General features: G+C 39.7%; 9 protein-coding genes, 1 long non-coding RNA gene, 1 other non-coding gene and 1 pseudogene across 12 annotated transcripts; 4 read left to right on the top strand and 8 right to left on the bottom strand.

The window, feature by feature from the left end:
- Nucleotides 1-444: 444 nt before the first annotated feature.
- On the bottom strand, nucleotides 445-1,846 carry LOC104776542 (uncharacterized). 2 transcript variants are annotated; one of them, XR_015587496.1, is made up of 3 exons: nucleotides 1,784-1,846; nucleotides 874-1,515; nucleotides 445-766 (listed from the first exon to the last, which is right to left on the bottom strand). It is a non-coding gene; the product is annotated as an uncharacterized LOC104776542 (long non-coding RNA). The 2 variants fall into 2 exon arrangements; XR_015587494.1 differs by having other exon boundaries at nucleotides 1,616-1,796.
- Nucleotides 1,847-1,937: 91 nt separating this feature from the next.
- Nucleotides 1,938-4,729, top strand: LOC104776550 (ankyrin repeat-containing protein ITN1). The gene is made up of 4 exons (XM_010500650.3): nucleotides 1,938-2,186; nucleotides 2,670-3,176; nucleotides 3,289-3,698; nucleotides 3,776-4,729. The coding sequence occupies exons 1-4, from the start codon at nucleotides 2,162-2,164 to the stop codon at nucleotides 4,604-4,606; spliced, it is 1,773 nt and encodes a 590-aa protein (XP_010498952.1). The 5' UTR covers nucleotides 1,938-2,161; the 3' UTR covers nucleotides 4,607-4,729.
- Nucleotides 4,730-5,316: 587 nt separating this feature from the next.
- On the bottom strand, nucleotides 5,317-6,034 carry LOC104776560 (large ribosomal subunit protein uL10c). Its single transcript, XM_010500660.3, has one exon. The coding sequence runs from the start codon at nucleotides 6,032-6,034 to the stop codon at nucleotides 5,516-5,518; it is 519 nt and encodes a 172-aa protein (XP_010498962.1). The 3' UTR covers nucleotides 5,317-5,515.
- Nucleotides 5,317-9,989, bottom strand: LOC104776571 (actin-related protein 5). Its single transcript, XM_010500671.3, has 11 exons — nucleotides 9,737-9,989; nucleotides 9,563-9,633; nucleotides 9,150-9,274; nucleotides 8,852-8,896; nucleotides 8,650-8,752; nucleotides 8,413-8,522; nucleotides 8,201-8,310; nucleotides 8,017-8,107; nucleotides 7,484-7,927; nucleotides 7,283-7,410; nucleotides 5,317-7,191 (listed from the first exon to the last, which is right to left on the bottom strand). Exons 1-11 carry the CDS (start codon nucleotides 9,835-9,837, stop codon nucleotides 6,342-6,344), a joined length of 2,178 nt encoding a protein of 725 aa, XP_010498973.1. The 5' UTR covers nucleotides 9,838-9,989; the 3' UTR covers nucleotides 5,317-6,341.
- A 56-nt stretch (nucleotides 9,990-10,045) lies between these two features.
- Nucleotides 10,046-10,117, top strand: TRNAK-UUU (transfer RNA lysine (anticodon UUU)). The gene has a single exon. It is a non-coding gene; the product is annotated as a tRNA-Lys (tRNA).
- Nucleotides 10,118-10,189: 72 nt separating this feature from the next.
- LOC104776581 (nascent polypeptide-associated complex subunit alpha-like protein 1) lies at nucleotides 10,190-11,673 on the top strand. The gene is made up of 4 exons (XM_010500681.3): nucleotides 10,190-10,416; nucleotides 10,667-10,751; nucleotides 10,930-11,060; nucleotides 11,168-11,673. The coding sequence occupies exons 1-4, from the start codon at nucleotides 10,360-10,362 to the stop codon at nucleotides 11,507-11,509; spliced, it is 615 nt and encodes a 204-aa protein (XP_010498983.1). The 5' UTR covers nucleotides 10,190-10,359; the 3' UTR covers nucleotides 11,510-11,673.
- Nucleotides 11,674-12,482: 809 nt separating this feature from the next.
- LOC104776591 (protein ELC) lies at nucleotides 12,483-14,087 on the bottom strand. The gene has a single exon (XM_010500690.3). It carries the CDS (start codon nucleotides 13,980-13,982, stop codon nucleotides 12,780-12,782), a length of 1,203 nt encoding a protein of 400 aa, XP_010498992.2. The 5' UTR covers nucleotides 13,983-14,087; the 3' UTR covers nucleotides 12,483-12,779.
- Nucleotides 14,088-14,517: 430 nt separating this feature from the next.
- On the bottom strand, nucleotides 14,518-15,684 carry LOC109132191 (uncharacterized). Its single transcript, XM_087508457.1, has 3 exons — nucleotides 15,057-15,684; nucleotides 14,873-14,989; nucleotides 14,518-14,790 (listed from the first exon to the last, which is right to left on the bottom strand). Exons 1-3 carry the CDS (start codon nucleotides 15,555-15,557, stop codon nucleotides 14,671-14,673), a joined length of 738 nt encoding a protein of 245 aa, XP_087364583.1. The 5' UTR covers nucleotides 15,558-15,684; the 3' UTR covers nucleotides 14,518-14,670.
- Nucleotides 15,685-16,397: 713 nt separating this feature from the next.
- LOC104776602 (uncharacterized) lies at nucleotides 16,398-17,565 on the bottom strand. The gene has a single exon (XM_010500700.3). The coding sequence runs from the start codon at nucleotides 17,349-17,351 to the stop codon at nucleotides 16,596-16,598; it is 756 nt and encodes a 251-aa protein (XP_010499002.1). The 5' UTR covers nucleotides 17,352-17,565; the 3' UTR covers nucleotides 16,398-16,595.
- Nucleotides 17,566-18,457: 892 nt separating this feature from the next.
- LOC104704504 (uncharacterized) lies at nucleotides 18,458-19,292 on the bottom strand. The gene has a single exon (XM_010420581.3). It carries the CDS (start codon nucleotides 19,174-19,176, stop codon nucleotides 18,502-18,504), a length of 675 nt encoding a protein of 224 aa, XP_010418883.2. The 5' UTR covers nucleotides 19,177-19,292; the 3' UTR covers nucleotides 18,458-18,501.
- Nucleotides 19,293-19,553: 261 nt separating this feature from the next.
- On the bottom strand, nucleotides 19,554-20,537 carry LOC104704514 (uncharacterized; annotated as a pseudogene).
- An 800-nt stretch (nucleotides 20,538-21,337) lies between these two features.
- On the top strand, nucleotides 21,338-22,077 carry LOC109132595 (uncharacterized). Its single transcript, XM_087463760.1, has 2 exons — nucleotides 21,338-21,407; nucleotides 21,452-22,077. The coding sequence occupies exons 1-2, from the start codon at nucleotides 21,338-21,340 to the stop codon at nucleotides 22,075-22,077; spliced, it is 696 nt and encodes a 231-aa protein (XP_087319886.1).
- Nucleotides 22,078-22,243: the final 166 nt, after the last annotated feature.

The raw sequence follows: 22,243 nt of genomic DNA on the forward strand, positions 1-22,243 counted from the left end.
ACCATCATGTTAAAAAACAAGTTAGCTTCGCCGGTTTCTGCAAAAGCTACTAAGTTCCCAAAAGAAGAACTTCAAGATAATTAGCCGATCGAGTTTCTAATGGAAGAGAAAACTTTCCATTCAGCCAAAAAAGAACATAAAAGTAAGTTGTACAACAGCAAGTATCGATCATCTTCCTTCTGAAAATGCTGCAGCCACTAGTAAAAATAAGTTGTATAGTTACAAAAAAAATATGTAGGAATAACTTGTTTTCGGTAGACAAAAAGAAAAAAATTGTTACAGATTTGTTACAAAAACAATTAGTAATTATTTACTCGTCACAAACAAACTGATCCCTTCATCTCAATTCGTCTTTACTTGCTACGGATTAGATACAACTAAACTTGTAGCTAATAATATATAAAATTATTTTTTTTTAATAATAATATTAATTCTGAAATTGAATTAAAATAAACTAAAATAATCATCAATGATTAATCTGAAAAAATTATTGTACAAATCAAAAAAATTATGAATTACAAATTATAAAAAAAAAAAAAAATTTAAAATCAAATTATTTTCTCCAAGATCCACCTTTCTCCCCCTGTTCCACGCGCCACCAGATTCAGGCTGAGAATTTTGTTCAATCTCTCCACTTTCGATGAGGCTCCACCGTTCTCTCTTCTGCACCTCTCCATACACCACCTTCGCTGAGGCTCTACCATCATCTTATCCATCGAATTTGGGAAGAAGCGTTTGATATTTCTTCATCTCCTTATTTCCAGATCTGCAGTATAAACCAGATCTACATCAACAATAAGTTAAACACCGAATACAACGCAATTGATCTCAATTTTCAGACAGATTCACCCATGGTTTTGAAGAGAGTCGAACCTGGAAGCGTCGAGATGGTACCAATGAGGAGAACGGAGCCGCGGGAATTGGTGAGCATAACGACGGCGGAGGCGAGGGAGAAGCAGAAAGAAGCGAGGCGGAGAAGGAGGATTAGGAGTTGAATCGGCGGAGTTTCTGAGCTGTGATTTTGTGGTCATAAGAGTATCTCTTTTGCTGTCTTCTTCTTCTTCCCCGTCTAGGAACAAGAGTTGCAGAAAAAAAAATTATTCGAAGGAGAAGAACTAAAAGAGAGAGTCTTCGATGATCCTCGGAGTTTCTATCTTAATAATCTCTCCTGCTCTGAAGGTTTTTCAAGAAGTTCTCTCTGCTCTAGATACTCCTCTAATGTAGAATCAGTCCAACAAAAGGGAAAGAGTTAAGGTGTTTCAAATGTCATGATGTCAAATTATATGAGAATGTGTTAAAAGATAACTGTTATCTTTCTTAAAATGATATTCTCTTGAGAATGTTAAGCTGCCTTGCAATCCACCGATTTTTCCAAGAAATTTACACAAGAACGTGTGAGAATGCAGCACCAAAACACAGAGTCTGCTCTAACCTTTATGTTTTTTTTTCCAGATATATACTCACATGTTTTGTTATATCATCATGGAGAGCCTTAGCCTTCTGCTCCATCTCCACCTGTCACATACAAAAACATTGGTGAGTTTTAAGCTCATGCGCATGAAAAGACAGGAACGTGATTTGGGTTTGAGATGCAAATGCCAAATGATTTAACTACCTCTTTTGTCTACCAGAGGATTCGTCAATAGTAATGAAGATAATATTTTCTAAACAGAATACGAAAATCTTGTGTGATATACAGAAATTTTGAAAAACCATCTTGGTGCTAACACCACTTGCCATATACTAACAAAAGCTATGGTGTTAAAAAGAGTCTTATGACTACCTCGAAATGTTCCTAGCTATTCTCATAATAAAGAGAGAAGTTGGGGGAAACTTTTGCGAACTTATAATTCGGTAGAGGGTTGTTCAATAAATTAGATAAAGTTAGATGATTGGTTTTTGTAAATACAAAAAAAAGAATGACAAAAAAAAGTAGTAAAAGAAAAGGACTACTGTATTACATAGGCATACACATATTTTAGTCATGCGATTGACCACACGAAGATGAGTCTCCTTTTTGCTTTTTCTATCTAACCCTTCTCCCTCCCTACTTTCCCATTTCGCTTCTCTCTCCTTCCCCCAATTACTACATCTCAATATACATACACACACACACACAACCAGCAGCAAGCAGCAACACCTTCGAGCTTCTTCACTCATCATGGCTGCCTCATCCTTTGTAGATGGTAACCAATAATTCTATTGTTACTGTTGCTCATATTATATACACACCTCTTGACTTTTCTTAGCCGTCTTTTCCATATACGATCTAGAACTTTTTGATTCGATTTTGGGTTATTGAATTTTTGTTAGGCTGGAAAACACTTTTCCTAGTCACAGTTTTTAGGCAGAACAAGTATAAATGTTTCTCTTAGCTGATTTAATTGTATGATTGCATAATTGTCGGAGAGAATCTTCAAGGACATGTGATCTTCATGGTCCCTCGTCTTGTCTGTGTATTACCGAACCACTCATATGTTTCACATGAATTTTTGTAATATTTTTTATCCATAATGATATAAACTTGATTTGACGGAATAATTGAATTTTCAGTTAATCAGTTTATAGAGTCTCACAATTTTAGATAGATGTGTGTGTATATTAATTCCAGATCTGGGTATAGTTGAATTGACCTTCCATGTTTGTTTGGTGAATCTTGATGTTTTCAGGAGAAAGAGGAGATATGGAGAAAGGGGGAATGATTTTACAGTCAAGTGAGAATCTAAATCCTATGATAGATCCTTCACCAACACCTTCACCATCTGCAACCGCAACTGCACCAGCTTTGGTTTTGTCTAATTCAGGCAAGAGGATGGATCAAGCTGGCAAGAAAAAGTATGTTAAGCAAGTCACTGGTCGCCACAACGACACCGAGCTTCACTTAGCTGCTCAACGTGGCGATTTGGCTGCTGTGCAGCAGATTCTCAAGGATATTAACTCTCAGATGGAAGGGATTCTTAGTGGGGAAGAGTTTGATGCTGAAGTTGCTGAGATCCGAGCTTCGATTGTGAATGAGGTGAACGAGTTAGGGGAGACTGCGCTCTTCACTGCTGCGGATAAAGGGCATCTTGATGTCGTCAAAGAGCTTTTGAAGTATTCGAGTAGAGAGAGTATTGCTAAGAAGAACCGTTCTGGATATGACCCACTTCATATTGCTGCCATACAAGGTCATCATGGTAATACTCTCGCAAACTCTTAGATTTGCTTTTAATAAAATGAAGTTTCATAAACTTTTTCTTCTTTATGTAAACTAGAGTATGTGAATAAAAAAATGGTTGTTTCTTGCAGCTATTGTTGAGGTCTTGCTAGATCATGATTCAACGCTTAGTCATACATTTGGCCCATCGAATGCAACTCCGCTTGTGTCTGCAGCTATGAGAGGCCATACAGAAGTTGTGAACCAGCTCTTGTCCAAAGCTGGGAATTTGCTAGAGATTTCCCGGTCTAACCATAAAAACGCCTTGCATCTAGCTGCAAGGCAAGGTCATGTGGAGGTCATAAAAGCTCTTCTCTCCAAGGATCCTCAGCTAGCAAGACGGGTTGACAAGAAAGGACAAACTGCACTTCACATGGCTGTTAAAGGGCAGAACGCCGAAGTGGTGAAACTGCTGCTCGATGCAGATCCTGCTATTGTTATGCAACCTGACAAGTCTTGTAACACAGCTTTACATGTTGCCACCAGGAAAAGACGGGCAGAGGTATGCATCGGCTCCCGAGGGTTTGATTCATTTTGAGATTTTTGATTGGGTGTTCACATTTTGGCATGTCTTTGCAGATTGTAGAACTATTGTTGTCACTCCCTGATACTAACGCCAATGCTTTAACCCGGGAACACAAGACAGCGCTTGACATAGCAGAAGGGCTTCCACTCTCAGAAGAATCTTCATACATAAAAGAGTGTCTTGCTCGTAGCGGGGCTCTTAGGGCGAATGAGCTGAACCAGCCAAGGGACGAGCTGAGAAGCACTGTCACCCAAATCAAGAACGATGTACATATCCAGCTGGAACAGACAAAAAGGACGAACAAAAATGTGCACAACATTTCCAAGGAACTCAGGAAACTCCACAGAGAAGGGATCAACAATGCAACCAATTCGGTAACTGTTGTGGCTGTATTGTTTGCAACTGTTGCTTTTGCTGCTATATTCACAGTGCCGGGAGGAGACAACAATGACGGATCAGCAGTTGTGGTGGGCCGAGCATCATTCAAGATCTTCTTCATCTTCAACGCAATCGCGTTGTTTACTTCTCTGGCTGTTGTGGTGGTCCAGATCACATTGGTGAGAGGAGAGACAAAAGCTGAGAAGAGGGTAGTGGAAGTGATCAACAAACTCATGTGGTTGGCATCGATGTGTACATCTGTAGCATTTCTTGCATCATCATACATAGTGGTTGGGCGTAAGAACCGGTGGGCAGCTGAGCTGGTGACGGTGGTTGGGGGAGTGATAATGGCTGGTGTTCTTGGAACCATGACTTATTACGTGGTGAAGTCGAAGAGGACAAGGTCGATGAGGAAGAAGGTGAAGAGTGCACGCAGGAGCGGGTCCAACTCATGGCATCATTCAGATTTCTCTAACTCGGAAGTCGATCCCATTTTCGCAATCTAAGATGCATTAACAAAAAAATCATGTTAATATATTGTATTTGGTGAAGAGCTAGACGATATAGTGTATAAAGCCTGACCATCAAATGGCAAACACTTAGTCAATTTTAAAGGTTTACACGGCTCATTGAAATTTGCAACCATCAAATGAGAAGTGTGGTGTGTTTGCAAGATGAGGTTCGTTCTTTGGTTGGGGAATCATTTATATTCATGAAATTATTTCAGCTGCACAACTCTATTAACTTGAGGTGGATACTGATTTTGAACCAAGATTTGGGGATGTTTACTTCAGTATTTGTTACAGATCTCAAGCTTGCAGAGGAAAGAATTCAAGTTCAAACTTAACACCACCACATAAAGTCACTTCTCTTAGACTGAGAGTGAAATGTAATCGCAGCACAAGTAACAGAGAATGGTGTGGGATAACAGAGTCACAGTATTTGATTAGTCCCAAATGATCCAAAAAGCACAGAATGATATGAGGCTTACCAGTTTGGGTTTAAAAGGGGAATATAAACTATATGGGAACTTGTAGAAAAAGGCCATGGAAGTGAACTCAATACACCAATTGTAGTAGGAGTTTCAAGATATCCAAAAGCCAACACATTTCAAGGAGATCAAAGGGTTTAGAAATACTTATCTGAAACTTGTTGGATTAAGCAGTATCAGTCTTTAGTAGGGTAGCTGCAAAAGAGGATTTCAAGTCCAAGAAAATAAGATAAGCAAAAGCTCAATCCACTCCAACAAAAACCACAAAACACTGATTCTGAAATCGAAGCTCAAAATCAAAATGGAGTAAATCCACAACAAATTGGTATGAGAATTCCATAAATTATTTATGATAGAACACTAAGTTTTAATCCGGAAGCACAAACACAAAAGGGACTGATAACTAAAGCAATTTTTTTCCGATCTAAGAAACAGAAGCAACAGTCTCATTCTCTGACGCCGGTGGTGCCTGCAACGTATTGACGAGATCCAACGCCGGCCAATGCAAAGAACCAAGCATCATATTATAAACATCGGATCGAGACGGCATAGTCTCAATGACCTTGTAATCTTGAGGAGCGTAGAGTTTCTCCTCGAAGACGGCACCGCCTAAGTTGTTATCGAAGAGCTTCTTCTCTTTCTGGAAATTGACGAAGGTCTTCAAAGCAGCAGGGATGTCTTCTGACTGAACGAAGATCCAAGCGTTCATACCTTTCATACATGGCTTCAGAGATTCCCATTTCGTTCCTTCTAAGGCTTTGTACACCAAAGTGTTCTTCGCGACGAGGAGCTTCGTGTTTGTGTGTTCACGGAGGATTCCACGGAGCTCTTGTAATTGCTTCACGCTGAGTCCGTTGTAGTTGATTCCTGTTATGAAATGGCAGTTCTCTAGGTTTATCTTCGTCTTTCCCGCAACCAGTAGAGCTCTTCTGAGGCTAGACATCGATCCAATAGAGAGCTAATTCCAAACGACGCGATGGTTTCGATCCAGAAGAAACTGAGCTCGAGATTCGAAATGAGAAAAGCTAGGGTTCTTTACTTCTCTGAGTGTATCGTCGGAGACGACTTACACACACCAGTGGTCAAATTGGGCTTTTTTGTGTTGGGCTTCTAATTTTGTGATGATTTATAAATTTTGGTATTTGTCCAAACGATTTAAAACATTAAGCAAATAACAAGAGAGAGCTAAAGCTTAATCAGTTACTAATCATATAGGAAATCCATAATTAATCCTATAACAAGAGGAGAAATCACAAATTATTGTATCGAATTTGATATTTTCGAAGCCAATCTTCACCTTTCTCCTCGTAATCCATCTTAGTAAAGGCGTTACTCAAGAAGTTCAACTTGGCCGCAAACGCAGATGCTCCACGCCATGCATCAAGCACTGGATCCATAGCTCGAACAACTACTATGGGGGATCCGCATGGTCTTATCATCCTAATCCCACATTCCAATCGCTCCTTCATCCCCGGGAGAAGGCTACACCCGCCAGTCATTAGTATCGAACTCGTTAGCCTCTCCTCTATTAACTCTGTCTCCTCGTGCGGTAGTCTTCTGATCGATGCACCGGCCATCTCGTCTAAGCCTACTTGCTCAATGCCAACAAGGTTTGGATGAAACAGGATCTCAGGACAACGGAATCTTTCAATACCAATCACTATCTTGTAATCTTCCTCTGTTAACTGACGTACGCGTGGTGGTACCTCCCCTGATGTCAGACTCTCTCCCTCTACTTTCTGCACAAATGTTGGGTCAATTTCCTGAAGTCTAGATGTTAAACGAGCCAACTCAGCCTCGTCTGAATCAGGTTGTTCATCATCATCGTCATTATCCTTGCTCATAAGTTTGTATAGCTGCCAATCTTCATCTTTAGCACCAAATGTATCCTCGCCTTTCCCTCTATCGAAGGCTGCTGTTGTCAGCAGACGCATTCTTTCTCTCTGTGCAGCGCTTAGTCGCTCGCCTCGTCCAACACCTCCAGACTTATTATTCCCGTTACTGGACCCATTTGTTTTCAGACGTTTCTTCTGCTCAACTCTCTCCAACACTTCCTTGTACTGAGCTCGCATCTCCTCTAAGTAAAATTCTGGGTTCTCACTACAACCAGAAGACAGATAATAACAAAAGGGTTATATATTTGCTCCTTTGTTTTCCTTTCTAACATTGACTACTGAATTAGTATACATACCGACGTCTTTCCTCCTCTAATTGATTTCTTCTCTCTTTTTCGAGTTCCTCCTCATTACGCTTTTGTCTAGCTCGTAGCCGGCCCTCTGTTGTTGATTTCAGAAACATTTGCCTCTTCTTGTCCTTAAGCTGCAAGCAGAATATGAAAATTATACCCGACTCTCACCTGAGTAAAGGATTTCTCACTAATCTGGAAACAAACCTGCTCAGGAGTAAGCATATCATCCGGGATATTCATAAGAGGATACTTTTCATTATTAAGAGAATCAGTGTTCTCTTCACCCTCTGACGGTTCATTCATCGGCTCACCCCTTGCTTTTCTTAGCGACTGTGTCACTTTCAAAATAGTAGATTCTAGCTCTTGCCTGGACGCATAACCGGTGTCTGACAAAAAGGTTGGAATGTCGTCCTCGTCAACCTGGTCAAGTTGTTTCACAAGGAAACGCAAGCTGCTCAGTTCACTCTCCATTTCATTTATCTTGGACAATTTCTTTGCTTCAGCCATTTCTCTCAGCCTTTGACCTTGTTTTTCTCTTATAGCTGCCTTCCTTGCAATCTCTTCTTCTGATGGAGGAACTTCGGTGGGAGGAGGTATCCATGGAAGCTGCCAAAACCTTGTTTTCTCTTCAGCTTCTTTTGTTCCTTCCTGGTCAATATGATCACATAAATTGAGTTTACTAGAGTCACAAACTGCCTAAAATAGGAAACGTGAGAAATATATAGATATGAACTTACCTGGAATAACCGAACTTCAGAAGCATAGTCCGGTGCGATATAACAGTGTTCCAATTTTAAATCTTCGGCCTTCTCCCATGTAAACCTAGACCTTTTGTGAAATTGAGCATGGCGAAAAAAAACATATCAATTCTTGAAATGTGAGCAATCGCATTAAAAAGATAGATCCTGTGGAGGCACTTACGAATGAAAAGGATACTTAAGTGACAGAAGCTGCTTTAAATAATCAGTTACATGATATCCACCAATGTTTGTGCGGCAGGACCCTTTATAAACAGGTTCTCCGTCGACAAACTGATAACCAATGAAACCATGTACCATATTAATAAGACATACAAGCATTATTAGACTAATGACTAGTGTTATCAGGAATTCACAGTAGTCATAGATACATACAGGAATGGCGTGTGTTGTAGTGAATCCAGGACAGAGAACAATTCCATCTTCTTTACAAATTCCATGTAGTTGATTGTACTTATAGCTGAAAGCAGCATCGACTCCAAATGCTGTGACAACATCAGAGTTAATAAATTAATGAAAGCAACACACAAAAGGTTCCATAGTTAACTATCAAACATTTATTTCAAGAAGACAATCAAATTCATAATTTAAGCTAATAACTCAGATTCATACCAACTGCAGGCACTCCATAAGTCTCAAATAGCAGTTCTGCCATTTTGCTTCGAGATTGAACTGGGTTGCATGCACATTCTGTGATTAGGATTGGATGATCAATCTGTACTGCCATCAAATGACGTTAAATGAAGAGACAAAAATCTGACAGGTAGTATGATAAACCTCAAAATCAAGATGAAAAAGAAGAACTAGGACATACCCTTGATCCATTAGCACCCAAACGATCAAAGGCGAAGTCAAGAATCTAAAAAGCAGAATACAAAATTAGAAAAGTGCCACGGAATCTTCAGAGATTGCATTATTTAATGAGCATAAACATCAAAGAACTTGGAATAAGATATAACAGTTAAACAAGCCAACCAAAATGCAATAATTGTAAAGAGCAAAAGCTCACAAAAATACATGATGGGCGCAAGAAAGCCCTGGAACAGAAGACCTTACAAATCATACATAAAATACAGTTCTTTTATTGAATAAAGGAGTAAAAGAATCCTTACATATTCCATGATCTCAAACTGATAAACAACATTGCTGTCAAAAGGCGAACGTGGTCCTGAGCGAGTGCAATCAAAGTACTTCATCAATCCAGGATCCAGGTCGCCAACAACAGTAACAGTTTCACCTGTACCGGGGAGAAGACAACATTACACATGGAGATAAGAATTTAGAAGCAGAGCAAATTGAAAGCAGAATAAGATAAAAGCATAGTCATATATATATATATATATATATATATAATATATCTCTAAAGCACAGCCAAAAACTTCAAGCAGCTCAGCTCTACTACTTTGAAACATATCTTAGACTTCATTGGCTAACTCTAGCAGCAGCGATCCAGTAAATGAAGCAATTAAGAGGCATACAACCAAAACACAGATAATGGTGGGGAAGTAGAAATAAATCAAGAGACCTGTAGCTTTGTGGCGTGGCCTTTGCACGATATTGCGGAAAACAACACGAGGCTCAGTTTCTCCTGCCCACCTATTTTAAAACGCAAGAGGAATTTCAAAAAAATTAACACGAACTGTATCAATTGGGTTCAGCGATTAAGAAGGAATTCTAGGGTTTATGGAGAAAAAAGTACCCGATACGGAAGTAAGAGGCGCCATTATCGATAACAATGGGAATCGAAGGTGGATAGGTATTGTAATCAGTCTGCCTACGTATCCTCGAAACGAACGACATGCTTCCTCTTCCTTCTGTGTTGATTTGGTCCCCGTCGTCGTCAATTCATCGACTGAATTAGGCCACCTAGTGCTCCGGTGAGCGAAAGAAAGAAGAAGGAGACACAAACGGAGCTCCGTGACGTGGAATTATTAATTAAAACTTCATAGAACAGACGGAGATTTTAAGCAAATAAATAAATAAGACGTTTAAGATATATTAAACGTAAGCCGTCTTAGCTCAGTGGTAGAGCGCGTGGCTTTTAACCACGTGGCCGTGGGTTCGATCCCCACAGACGGCGTTTTTTCTTTTTTTTTTTTGTGCCGTCTTTTTTGTGCTTCCGACCAACTTTTTTAACTGATAAGCCCAACGGACAAGGTGTAGTAATAGTACAATTCATATAAGTCTTGGGCCTTTTTTGATTTTTCTTTGCAAATATCTAACACTTGTCTTCTCCACCGTAACGTTTTCTAGGGTTTTAGAGTTTCCGCACGGATCACGAATCTCTCACTTCACTTTCAATATACAACAAACACACTCACCATGACTACCGAAGAGAAAGAGATCCTCGCCGCCAAATTGGAGGAACAAAAGATCGATGTAATTGAGATTATCTTTTTTTTACTTATCTATCATTCATTTGTTCTTGCTTATTCTCAAGTCTGTGAATTATTAAACTATTGAATTCAGATTCTTGATTTGTTCCTGCTCAGATCGTTGTTGTTTATATATGTGTCGTCTATGATAATATAGGAGCTTGTAAGACTTTTATAGATCTAAAATTTGTATTTTTCCCCATTTCTTTCAATAATTGTTTGACTTATAGCTTATGTATGATTTGTTGTTATAGCTCGATAAGCCCGAAGTTGAGGACGATGATGATAACGAAGACGATGACTCCGATGACGATGACAAGGATGATGACGAGGCTGAGGGTATGTCTTCTTGTGTTCTTGGTTCTTTCACTTTTAAGCTTTGTACATTTCATTGATCCTAATTAATCTATATTAGTATTGATCCTAGTATCTCAGATTAGTTTATGTTAGTTTAAATATGTAGGAATGATAATCATTGCGTTGTTGATTCATTATTGAGCTGTGATTGGTAAAACAGGAGGAGATGGAGAGGCAGGAGGTAAGTCAAAACAAAGCAGAAGTGAGAAGAAGAGTCGTAAAGCTATGCTGAAGCTCGGCATGAAACCCATCGCTGGTGTTAGCAGAGTCACCGTCAAAAAGAGCAAGAATGTTGGTGTTTTTTTCTCTCTTGGACATTCAATCAATCTTAATTTTTGGTGATTCCACTCATTCAAAATGTATTGATTGATCTACATACATTGCTTTGTGGAACACAGATCTTGTTTGTCATATCAAAACCTGATGTGTTCAAGAGCCCGGCATCAGACACATATGTGATCTTCGGAGAGGCGAAGATCGAGGATTTGAGCTCTCAGCTCCAGTCACAGGCGGCAGAGCAATTCAAGGCTCCGGATCTCAGCAACGTGATTTCAAAGGGTGAGTCGTCGTCGAGCGCTGCAGTGGTTCAAGATGATGAGGAGGTTGACGACGAAGGTGTTGAGCCAAAGGACATTGAGTTGGTGATGACCCAAGCTGGAGTGTCTAAGCCTATGGCTGTGAAGGCTCTCAAGGCTGCAGATGGAGATATCGTCTCTGCCATCATGGAGCTTACCACCTAAACCAGAATCTTTTCTACTTAGACGTGGTTTAGCTTGAGTTATGTGCCAGAGATTGCCCAGAGGATTTGGGAATTTTTGGTTTCAATGTTTTCTTCGAAGAGATTTTGAATGTTGTATCAGTATAAACCCTATATAAGCTATTGAATTTCAGTTTATTTTATTAAGTGTTTGCGGTTATAGTTTTTGAGCTTATGACAAATCAGTCCGCGGGAAAGCAAGTTTTCTACTCTTCATATCTGAGGGTTTATTGATCTTCGAGTCGATGTGCTAAACGAAGTTGAAGGCTAATAGTTTAGTCCTAGTCGGACCCTGAATTGAGCTCGACCCAATCATGCTCTATTAGCTCTTTCCGTAATAGGTGAGTCTGTTTAATGAACAAACCCCAAAGGACAAGAGAGAGACCTCTTCACTTCAACCAAAGCACACTAAAAGTTTTAGTCTAAAACCCTTTCCTTAAACAGTTTAAGTTAAACTCTTCATCTCTCTCAATAGATGAAATGGAGGAAAACAACTCCAGATACTTCCCTCAATGTATCAAGGCTTTATTCATCTCAGCATTATGATTTGTTTTGTTAGAACTTTTTGTTTCTTAATCTAATTGGTTTAGTGCGTGTAGCGGAAACCACTTAGGTTAATTGACAAATACACTGCACAAACTGTCGAGTGCTAGAAGTGGCAGTTCATAGACTCCTCAAGCGAAGAGACTAACTAAGGAGAGGCAATAAAGAAGGAAACTGGTTGTATTCAAGACAACAAAGGCACCCAAAGTTATGAGGAAAACCAGGTTTAAGACTGTTGCTCAATTGCAAGTAAGAAGACTTGACAAGGTTTAATGATGGAGCCACTGGGTTCAATTCAACAAGGTATATTACGTCTACTCTTTAGTTTCCTTTTGAATGATGAATAAACTAAACCAAAAGTTTCTAATGGAGTAGAAAAAAGAGTCTGTCAAAGGAGTTCCAATACAGTAACATTCTCAAACCAATTGATTCATTAGATAATATAATGTTCATCACAAAGATCCCAAAAAAAAAAACAAAAATAGTCACAGATCACAAAAGGAGATAATTCTCAGGCTTGATCTATTCAAATCTGTATGTGCACACAAGTGTAGGTGTGTATTTATAGTCTATAGACATTTAATTCAATCTTAAAAGAGGCAGAATCACACTATAGCCAACAGAATTCTCCTCAAAGATGTTGATCTTAGACTACATAAACCAGCATTGTGACACAGAATCCCCCGCATACAAGAACACTGACCTTACATTCATGAATGTAACCTACCTGCGATAGCTGCAACGTGAGCCTCCATCTGTGCTGCCCTGATTTTAGAACCGGTGGCTCGGTGGAAGAACTGTTCCCTCGACAACAACCTCACATTCCTCAAATATTGATCAAACGGCAGAACTCCATCTTGAAACGACTTATCCAAGGAATAAATAGTATCTTCTATGGCTAAATCCGAAGCAGTACAGTCTAACATCTGCTTAGACAGTGTATCACCAACCTCAAAGGCAGTATCCACATCTATATCAACTACGTTCTTGGTTTTGCCTTGGTTCTCTCTAACCCACGAATCTAGGATATCAGTATTCATGGAGATAACCTGTAATTGCTGTTCAAGTGTTTCTTTCTCATCAACCATCTCCTTCAATCCTCTGTTGACCTCTTCATCTCTTCTTTTCAACCCAGATTGCAAACTCAGTAACGCCTCAGCTTCAGCTTCTCCTGCTCTCCTCATCGAAACCAAATCGCTGTGTACCATCTCCACCATCTTATTAATCGCGTTTCTCTTGAAAACCTCCGCAGCATCATCTGATTGCTGCTGATGGTGAACGTGCTGCACTTGCACCCTACCTCCTCCTCCTCCTCCGCCGTACGGTGATGGCGGGAACGGTCTAGGCAAAGACTGATCAGCCGAAGTAGGTCGTGTGAGAGAAGCATCGTATCCCGTAGGAGGAGACGGTGGCGGCGGCTGAGGACGGCGTCGTGAGTAAAGAGGCGGATCACGAGCAAAAGCAGCGCTGAGATCGGAAACGAGATCCACGAGATTGGAGCTAGGGTGAATCCAATTCTGGAGATAAGGATGAGAGACGAGACCAGAAGGAGTGACATGTGCGTGAGGTCGCTTGATGATCATATCGGCGGTGGGATTCACATAGACGCAAGGAGGATGACGAGGATAAGACTCAAGGAGCCATATGATGACAGGGATGTTGTAGGTGACTCCATGAAAAGGCATAGGGATCGTACCATCTGCTTGAAGGAGATTGACGGACCGGCCATCGTTGTGCATAAACGATGCCGTCTTGGGCTCTAAGGAAGGGTAAGAAGAGATTAGGTTAAGTAGATGTTGCCGGATCAACCACTTGGCGGATTCTTCGTAGGGGACGGATGATGGGCCGCGCTGGGATAGCGCAGAGGAGAGGAATTGCTGAATCTGCTGCGGATTCGACGGCGAAGGAACCATCGGAGTTATACGGTGCCGGCGGTGGTAGTCCAAAACGAAGATGCCGACGACAAAAGTGGAGGAGATTTTAGAAGAAGAAGCAATAATGTTTTATTATGACGCGTCTTTATAAGCTATTTACTCTTTTGTCCTTAATCCGGCCCTTTTGTTTTTTTTTTTTATTCAACTTTTGCATACAGTAGTGAAGATCAAATAATGGTTATTAGGGGAGATCAAAAACTAACTAAACCGTAAAACCTAATGCAAAGATTAAATTTTGTGACACTGATCATATGAAAGAGTAATACATTTTGTGATCAAAGGGATAATTAAATCCATCCTAGTCAAGGAATTAACGAGTGAAACAAAAACAGTTTATTTTTGGGTTTTTAGTAATAAAACCCCTCAACTAAAGATGGATCGTAAAAAAACCCCTCAACTATATATTTAATGATTAAACCCCTCAACTTCAATTTTGTTAAGTCATAGTTAAATTAGAACGTTGTGTTTTGAAAAAACTAAAAAACGACATGTTATTTATATAAGTCAAGAATTATGATAAAAATCCAAAATACCATTATATATCCAAATATACTACTGGAACATAAAAACTATTAAAACAAAACTACTAATCGAGAGAAACATTAAAAGTAAACATGATGCAACAAAAAAAATCCAGAAAAACAAGACTTTATATGACAAGCTGAATTCATGGGGTGGTCTTTTGTCTCTTTGAAGGTCTTTCTAGAGGCAGATTGGGTGGCTTAGACACTGGCTCAAGATGACATTTGCGCTTGTTGTGTCCTGTTTGTTGACAATTGCTACATTTCTACAAGATTAAATGCATGAATTACAAATCTTTTTGCTAAGAAATCTTTGGCATACACTAAAACAGAGAATTATAATCTTACCACAATAACTTTGGCATGATAAGAAGGAAATTCTGAAGGCGGCTTAGGTGGTTTAGGAACTGGCTCTATTTGACATGTTCGTTTGTTATGTCCTGTTTGTCCACAATTACTACATGTCTACATAATAAAATAATTTTTGGTAAGTCTAACCACCATATTAGATAGAGAGATGTATGAGATGTACCACTATAGCTTTTTGAGAATTCTGAAAAGAAGTTTCTTCGTTTGGATCTTTGACTCGGTCATTGTTTTTTGGTCTTCCTCGCATTATCCTGTCTGGAGGAGGCATAACAACAATATCACTATGTGTTTCCCATAATTCCATCCCATTCAAAGGAAACAAAAGCGAGTTGTAACAAAGCCTCCACTTCTCGACTGAATACCAGTCTAAAATTACAGTTTCTGGCAGCCTTGTCCCTTTATATTCAGCCCACATCGCAGACATAATATGACAACAAAGAATCCCACTCACATCATACTCTCTGCAAGTGCAAGAAGTCTTATCTCGAACATGAACAACATACTTATTTTTTCCATGATCCACCTCATAAATGCCTCTTCCATTTGAAAGCGGATGACACCACTTCAAACTCTTTTTCCGCTTTTCCATAATAGCAATCGGCTTGGGTGTGATCAGGCCTTTAACATCCTGCATCTCCTTGATCTTAACCAGGTTACTAGCCATAATATGTCGCCTTATGTCCTCTAATAATGCAATCACTGGTTTTTCTCGAGCATCTTTCAAAACAGCATTGTATGATTCGCTGATATTGTTTTCTACTGCAGCCGACTTTACTATATCACTGAAAAATGCCCTACAATAAGAAAAAAATATTCCTTCAGATCAACCAAAACGAGAAACAAACAAGTAATAATTGCATAGTCAAACCATCCAAAACTTGAGAAAAAATGAAGACAAAACCAAAGATAATTAAGAGAGGAGATTGTTTCATACCTAGACCGATTAGAACTGACACTTCTCTTCACTTCCTCATAAGCTTCAAGTTTTATGTTTTTCATCTTTTCAAGTTGTTTCCAAAAAACCGTTTCATTGTAGGCGCGTGCACACTTCCAGAACAACTTATGTAATGGTCCCATCTGCTTGTATCCTTTCTGTAAATTAGCAAAGATGTGCCTAGCACACATTCTATGCTCTGCGTAAGGTAGAACATTTTTTATAGCATATATCAGTCCCTTCTCTTGATCTGAAGATAATGCAAGACCATTACCAACCTCCAAGCCTAAATCTTCTCTCTTGTCGATCACCAGTTTATTCCTCAAAACTGATAGAATCGATAAAAGCCATCACTCTAAACTAAGAATCGTCAATGTAGGTTTTTTTTTTCAATTTGGGGACTTTAAAACTTAGGTGAGTTTAGGGATTTTAAAACTGGGTATCAAAACATCTTGTTGTTTTTATTCACAATTTGTGTTGTTTAAGAGTTTACATATCGTTTTCCGTTTTTTGGAAAACTCTGCGTTTTGACTTAACCGTAATCATCCAGTTTTAACGACACTGTAGACGTTTATTAATAGAATTAAAGTTGAGGGGTTTAATCATTAAATATATAATTGAGGGGTTTTATTACTAAAAACCCTTTATTTTTCTCACATCCTAACAAAAAAAGAAGATTCAAAGCATAGTCAACAAAAAAAAAAAAAACAAAGCAAAGTTTCAAGCGATCCTGAAGTCACAATTTATTCATGTTGATACTTTTTTTTTTCAAGCTTCCCAAAGACGAGCCCAAACACCAAGCTGATGGCAAACGTAAGCATCAAGTGAAGCCTGAAGGATCTGATCATCGTCAAGGTCGTAAGCAGTCCAATCACTCATGCTTATCTCCGGATCTAGCCTCACTCCTTGATAACCCATAACTTCCTCGACAATCTCTTCAAAAGAACAACCCCTCATGCTCCTTCCCCACGAATCATTCACGTACCGCCTTATGTCCAGAAGTTGTCCGATCTCCAACTGGTGACAACATATAGCCAGCTTCCTTGCGTCTTGACTGTTCCAGACGCCTACGAACGTTGTTTCTGGATCCTTCAAGAAACTGCGGAGACTGTTGGGGACTTGCTCACAGTAACCTAACTGGATGATGAGACATTTGTTACCCACGCATAACTGGAGTGTATCCGCTGGACTATCCGAGTAGGATCTACCAGAAGGCGGAGGATCGGCGGCGTAGTAACAGCCCGGCGGAGGATCGGCGTAGTAACTGCCCGGAAGAGGATCGGCGGCGTAGTAACCACTCGGCGGAGGATCGGAGTAGTAAGTTAACGGTGTCCACTGGACGCCGACGCCAACGACGAGAGGGTGAGAGGAGAAACGGGTGTTGAAGAGGGCGTCGCGAATCCATCGGCTGATGACGGAGGAATCCGGCGTTACGGTGACGATGAACTCTTCTCCAAAGAAATCGACGGAGTGCTCTTGGTGAGTGAGGTAACTTGCGACGGTTCTTATCGTCGGAGCTGCCATGGAGTTGTCTTCTTTGCTTTTTTTTTTTTTCTTTTCTTTTTTTCTTGTTTGAGACGAGTGAGTAGTGAGGGAGAAGGAGAAAAGAAAAGAGAAGCGGTTTGTTTTTATTTTCTCGCTATCGTCCAAAAGGCTTGGGTGCTATGTTTTTACACAGTGCTTTTTGGTCTTCGTACGTACACGAATTTTTTCACCGTTGATCTTTTTGTACAGTCGAAATCGGACGGTCGATAATTGTGATGCACGTCTGTCACATGGTAAAGAATACACACCAAAAAGCACATAATTTACTGAATATCTCCTCTCCAAACAAATGGTTTTGATTTGTTTTGAAAGATTTTGATATAAATAGATATGGAAATTGAAATCAAGGTTCTGTGTGTAGCCGTCGGAATACCCTACGACGACAGACAACTTTGACGAGGGTTTTTCTCAATTAATTTGCGCCGCTTTTTTATATTATTTGGTAATTTATCACCGTTGATCTTTTAAGGCATTGTGTTGTGTTTAAAATCGGACGGGTGAGAATTAATTTGAGATGCCTTATATTTGTTAAATTATGTATTGTTTTTTATTTGTTAAATAATATTTAATGAAGATATTATTAAAAATGTAATATTTTATTATTATATTATTTTACTTTTTTTTTTTTTTTCTTAAAAAGGATAATTTCCAGCTTTGGTTGTTTGCTAACAGCTAATACCAGGATTAAAAACGGACAGTATTTACCAATTTTGTAACTAAACAAATTTGTATTTTTTTTTAATTATTCAATATGGAAGAAATAAATAAACCACCGTCTTAAAAAAAAAAAAGGAAAAATAATACTAATGAAAAAAAACAGTTTCTTTTCACTCACATTAACAAAAGAAAGATTCAAAAAGCTTATTATTAGAGATTTCTCAATGAACATGTTTACTCAAACTTCCCAAAGACGATACTTACATCATCTCCATTAAAGTATCTTAACATAAATTTTATAGAGTAGAGAGAGAAAAATTATTAATATAAAATTGTTTGAGTTTCTTAAATATGGTTTAAAGTTTCTTAAATAAGAGGTTTTAGAAACTTTGGAGAGAGTTATTACACCATCTAAGAAGCTCATCAAATTAAATAATAATAATTGGATAATTTTCATTGTAAGAAACTTATATTAATATCTATTGATGGAGAAGCCCTTAACACCGAGCTTGAAACAAACAAAAGCATCTACCGACGCCTGAAGAACCTGACGGTCACAAAGGTCGTACTCACTCCAATCACTCATACTCACCCGACGATCTAGCTTCACTCCTCGGTAACCCAAACACTCCTCAACAATCACCTTAAACGAACAACGCCTCAAGCTCCTCCTCTGTCCTCTCGAATCTTCAACGTACTTCCTCAAATCCAAGAGATCACGAATCTCTAACTGATGCCTAGACCGCTCTAGCTTTCTCGCGTCTTGGCTGTTCCACACACCGACGAACGTGTAGTTTGGATCCGCGAGGAAACTGTGAAGGACGTTGGGAACCTGGTGACAGTGAGAGAGCTGGATGATGATACATCGATTCCCAACGCAGAGCTGAAGAGTATCCGCCGGAGGATCGTAGTAACCGCCTGATGAAGAATCGGAGTCAGAGTAATAACCATGCGGTGTCCACTGAACGCCGACGCCAACGACGAGAGGGTGAGAGGAGAAGCGGTTGTGAAAGAGTACGTCGTGGATCCATTGGCCGATGACGGAAGGATCCGGCGTCACGGTTACGGTGAACTCTTCTCCGAAGAAATCGACAGAGTATTTTTCCTGAGTAGCGTAACTCCCGATGCTTCTGATTCTCGGAGCCATTGATTTTGCAATTAACTTTCTCTTCTGAATGAGTGAAGAATAAAACAAAAACTGCTCTCTGACGGAGGGAGGCTACTTAAATTGTAGCAGTGGTTATCTTTTAGTGTCGTACTCAATGTTATTATCACCGTTGATCTTTGTGAAAATAGATGCAATTAAAATTGGACGGTTCAGATGCATGTAGCCACTAGCCAGGGCTAGCTTTTTTCCATATCGTCAGGCCAGGTCTGTGTGACGTCGTGCATAGTGTTTGTGACCGTTCAGCTTAACCCAATCCTAGATAATTGATTATTTTATAAAGATCTCAAAATTTGAATTAAGGGAAATAATTTCAGATCAATATAGTTAATGTTAATTTCAGATCAATATAGTTAGTATCATCCTAAATCAAAGCCTTGTATTCAAAACAACTCAACCTAACCATATGGTTAGTATGGAACAAGACAATTCAAATGTAAACACAGCATTGTCAAACGAAATTAATTATATGGTTAATTTTAACGAGTTGACGACATTTTTTTTTGTTCTCACTCAGAACTAAACAAAAGAAATTAAGATTCAAACTTTAATTGTAATGTTCTTCCCAGAGATGGTCAAGAACACCAAGCTTGAAACTGCAATAAGCATCTATCGTCGCCTGAAGAATCTGGTCGTAGCTAAGGTTCTCAACGCTCCAGTTGCTCCTGCTGATCGCCCCATCTAGCCTCACTCCTCGGTGACCCAAATTTTCCTCAACAATCTCCTCAAACGAACAACCACTCAGGCTCTTCTCTCCCATGGAATCTACAATGTGCTCTCTCAAATCCAAAAGCCTCACAATCTCCAACTGATGTCTAGATTGGTTTAGCTTCTTCGCATCTTGACTATTCCAAACACCGACGAACGTGTTATCTCCATCCGCGAGAAAACGACGGAGGACCTGCGGGACGCGGTGACAGTGAGACAGCTGGATGACGATACATCGATTACCAACGCATAGCTAGAGAGTATCCGCCTCAGGTTCAGGGGAGCGATGACGAACCGGTGGTGAACGGGAACGATAACGAACCGGTGGGGAATCGGAGGGATAGCTATCCGGATGTGAATCGGAGCGAGAACCAGTTGGTGTCCACTGAACACCGAGTCCAACAAGGAGAGGGTGAGAGGAGCGGCGGCTGCTGAAGAGGACGTCGTGGATCCATTGGCCGATGACGGAGGGATCCGGCGTCACGGTGACGATGATCTCGTCTCCGAAGAAATCGACAGAGAACTTTTCCTGAGTAGCGTAACTTCGGATTGTTCTGATGCTCGGAGCCATTGATTTTTGCATTAACTTTCTTGAAGGAGAGAGATTATGAATAAAAACGATTCTGCTCTCTCTGCTTGACGTACGCGTCTCTTTAGTATCGTACTCAATGTTATTATCACCGTTGATCTTAGTGAAAATAGATGCAACTAAAAATTTGGACGGTGGAAATGCATCATGTAGCCAGGGCTAGCCCAACCCATATATACTACTAAAAGATTTTCATAAATTCTGTCTGAATTAAGGAGACTAATTTCATATCAAGTTACTTAATTAATGTTATAGCTGATTAAAATTAGCATCATCCTAAATCAAGCTTAGGATTCCAAAAATTCAAATTAAACCATATCCTTGATCTGGTTCGTGGTTAAATCCAGTTCAAATTATCGGAAACAAAATCAGAAATTGATTCTGCTGTCTCTCTGTTATAGTAGGAGACTAGGAGGCCTGGTGCTCTTTAGTGTCGTACTCAGGATGATGTTATTATTATCACTACCGTTGATCTTTGTACACATGGATGCAATTAAAATTGGACGGTTCAGATGCATGTAGCCAGGGCTAGCTTTTTCACATCGTCAGGTCAGGCCTGTGTGACGTCGTGAATAGTGTATGTGTCCCTTCAGCTTAACCCAATCCTAGATAAATTAATTATTTGGATAATGGTTTTATAAGACCATGAGTACTGGTGGGTTATCTTTCAGTTGCTTTTTAATTAATAATAATTAAATATTAATAAAAGAGGAGAGAAGATGAGAAAATTAAGAAAAGAGAATCAATCATTTGTTGTTTCAGTGCACCTATGCCAGACACGTCTGGGCTCTCTCTCCTATCCTAATACCACAAGGCGATAGGTGGTCTGATTCCCTATATGCGAACATGTATTTTGTCCTCAATGTTGCCTCACTCTGTCAGCAAAGTGCTGATTTGGATAAGTTTGTTCCTGGGTGTTATGGAGACTATGAGAATCTCGTAATGAGTATGTGTTCAAAGGGAAGAATTATAATGCTAAAGACACAGTGGAGAAGGCATTGGAGGATGCTGAGGAATGGGATCAGAGGCTTGGTAATGAGGAGACCATGCAGACTGATGGACACCAAGTACCACAAGCAACTGAAGTAGTACGATGGAAACCTCCTCCAAGGGAATGGGTCAAATGTAACACTGATGGGGCTTGGAATGGAGCGGACAACCATTGTGGTACAAGATGGGTCCTCCAAAATGATTCCGGAGATGTTTTATGGGCGGGAGCGCAGGCTGTTCGATGTGCAAGATCAATGTTGGAAGTTGAATTGGAAGCAATGAGAGGAGCAATGTCTTCAATGGTTCGGCTGAGCTACACAAAAGTTATTTTTGAATCCGATTCATTGGGGATGGTCAATTTACTAAACAGTGGGGAGGTTTGGCCAGCTTTTGCTCCTATGCTTCAGGAAATGTATGGTCTGCTCTCTCTGTTTCAGAAAGTTCAAATCGTGTATGCCCCTCGAGTATGTAACAGTGTGGCAGATCGAGTAGCAAGAGAATCTCTGTCCTTAGGAAATTATGATCCTAAGCTGTACTCAAGAATGTCATTATGGGTTAATCATCTTGTATTAGTGGATAAACAATGTGTACAATGATTGGTGAATGAAAGTAGTTGTTGAGCCAAAAAAAAAAAAATTAAGAAGAGAGAAAAGAAACGTTGCTCCCACAAGCATCTGTAGAACCGTTTCTATACAGCTGTCGACCCAATTATTTTTTTAATTAATCTTTATAATCAATATTAATATTATATTAAAATAATTA

The sequence above is a fragment of the Camelina sativa genome, chromosome 1 (genome assembly GCF_030686135.1).
Source record: "Camelina sativa cultivar CO46 ecotype springtype chromosome 1, ASM3068613v1".
Lineage (NCBI taxonomy): Eukaryota > Viridiplantae > Streptophyta > Magnoliopsida > Brassicales > Brassicaceae > Camelina > Camelina sativa.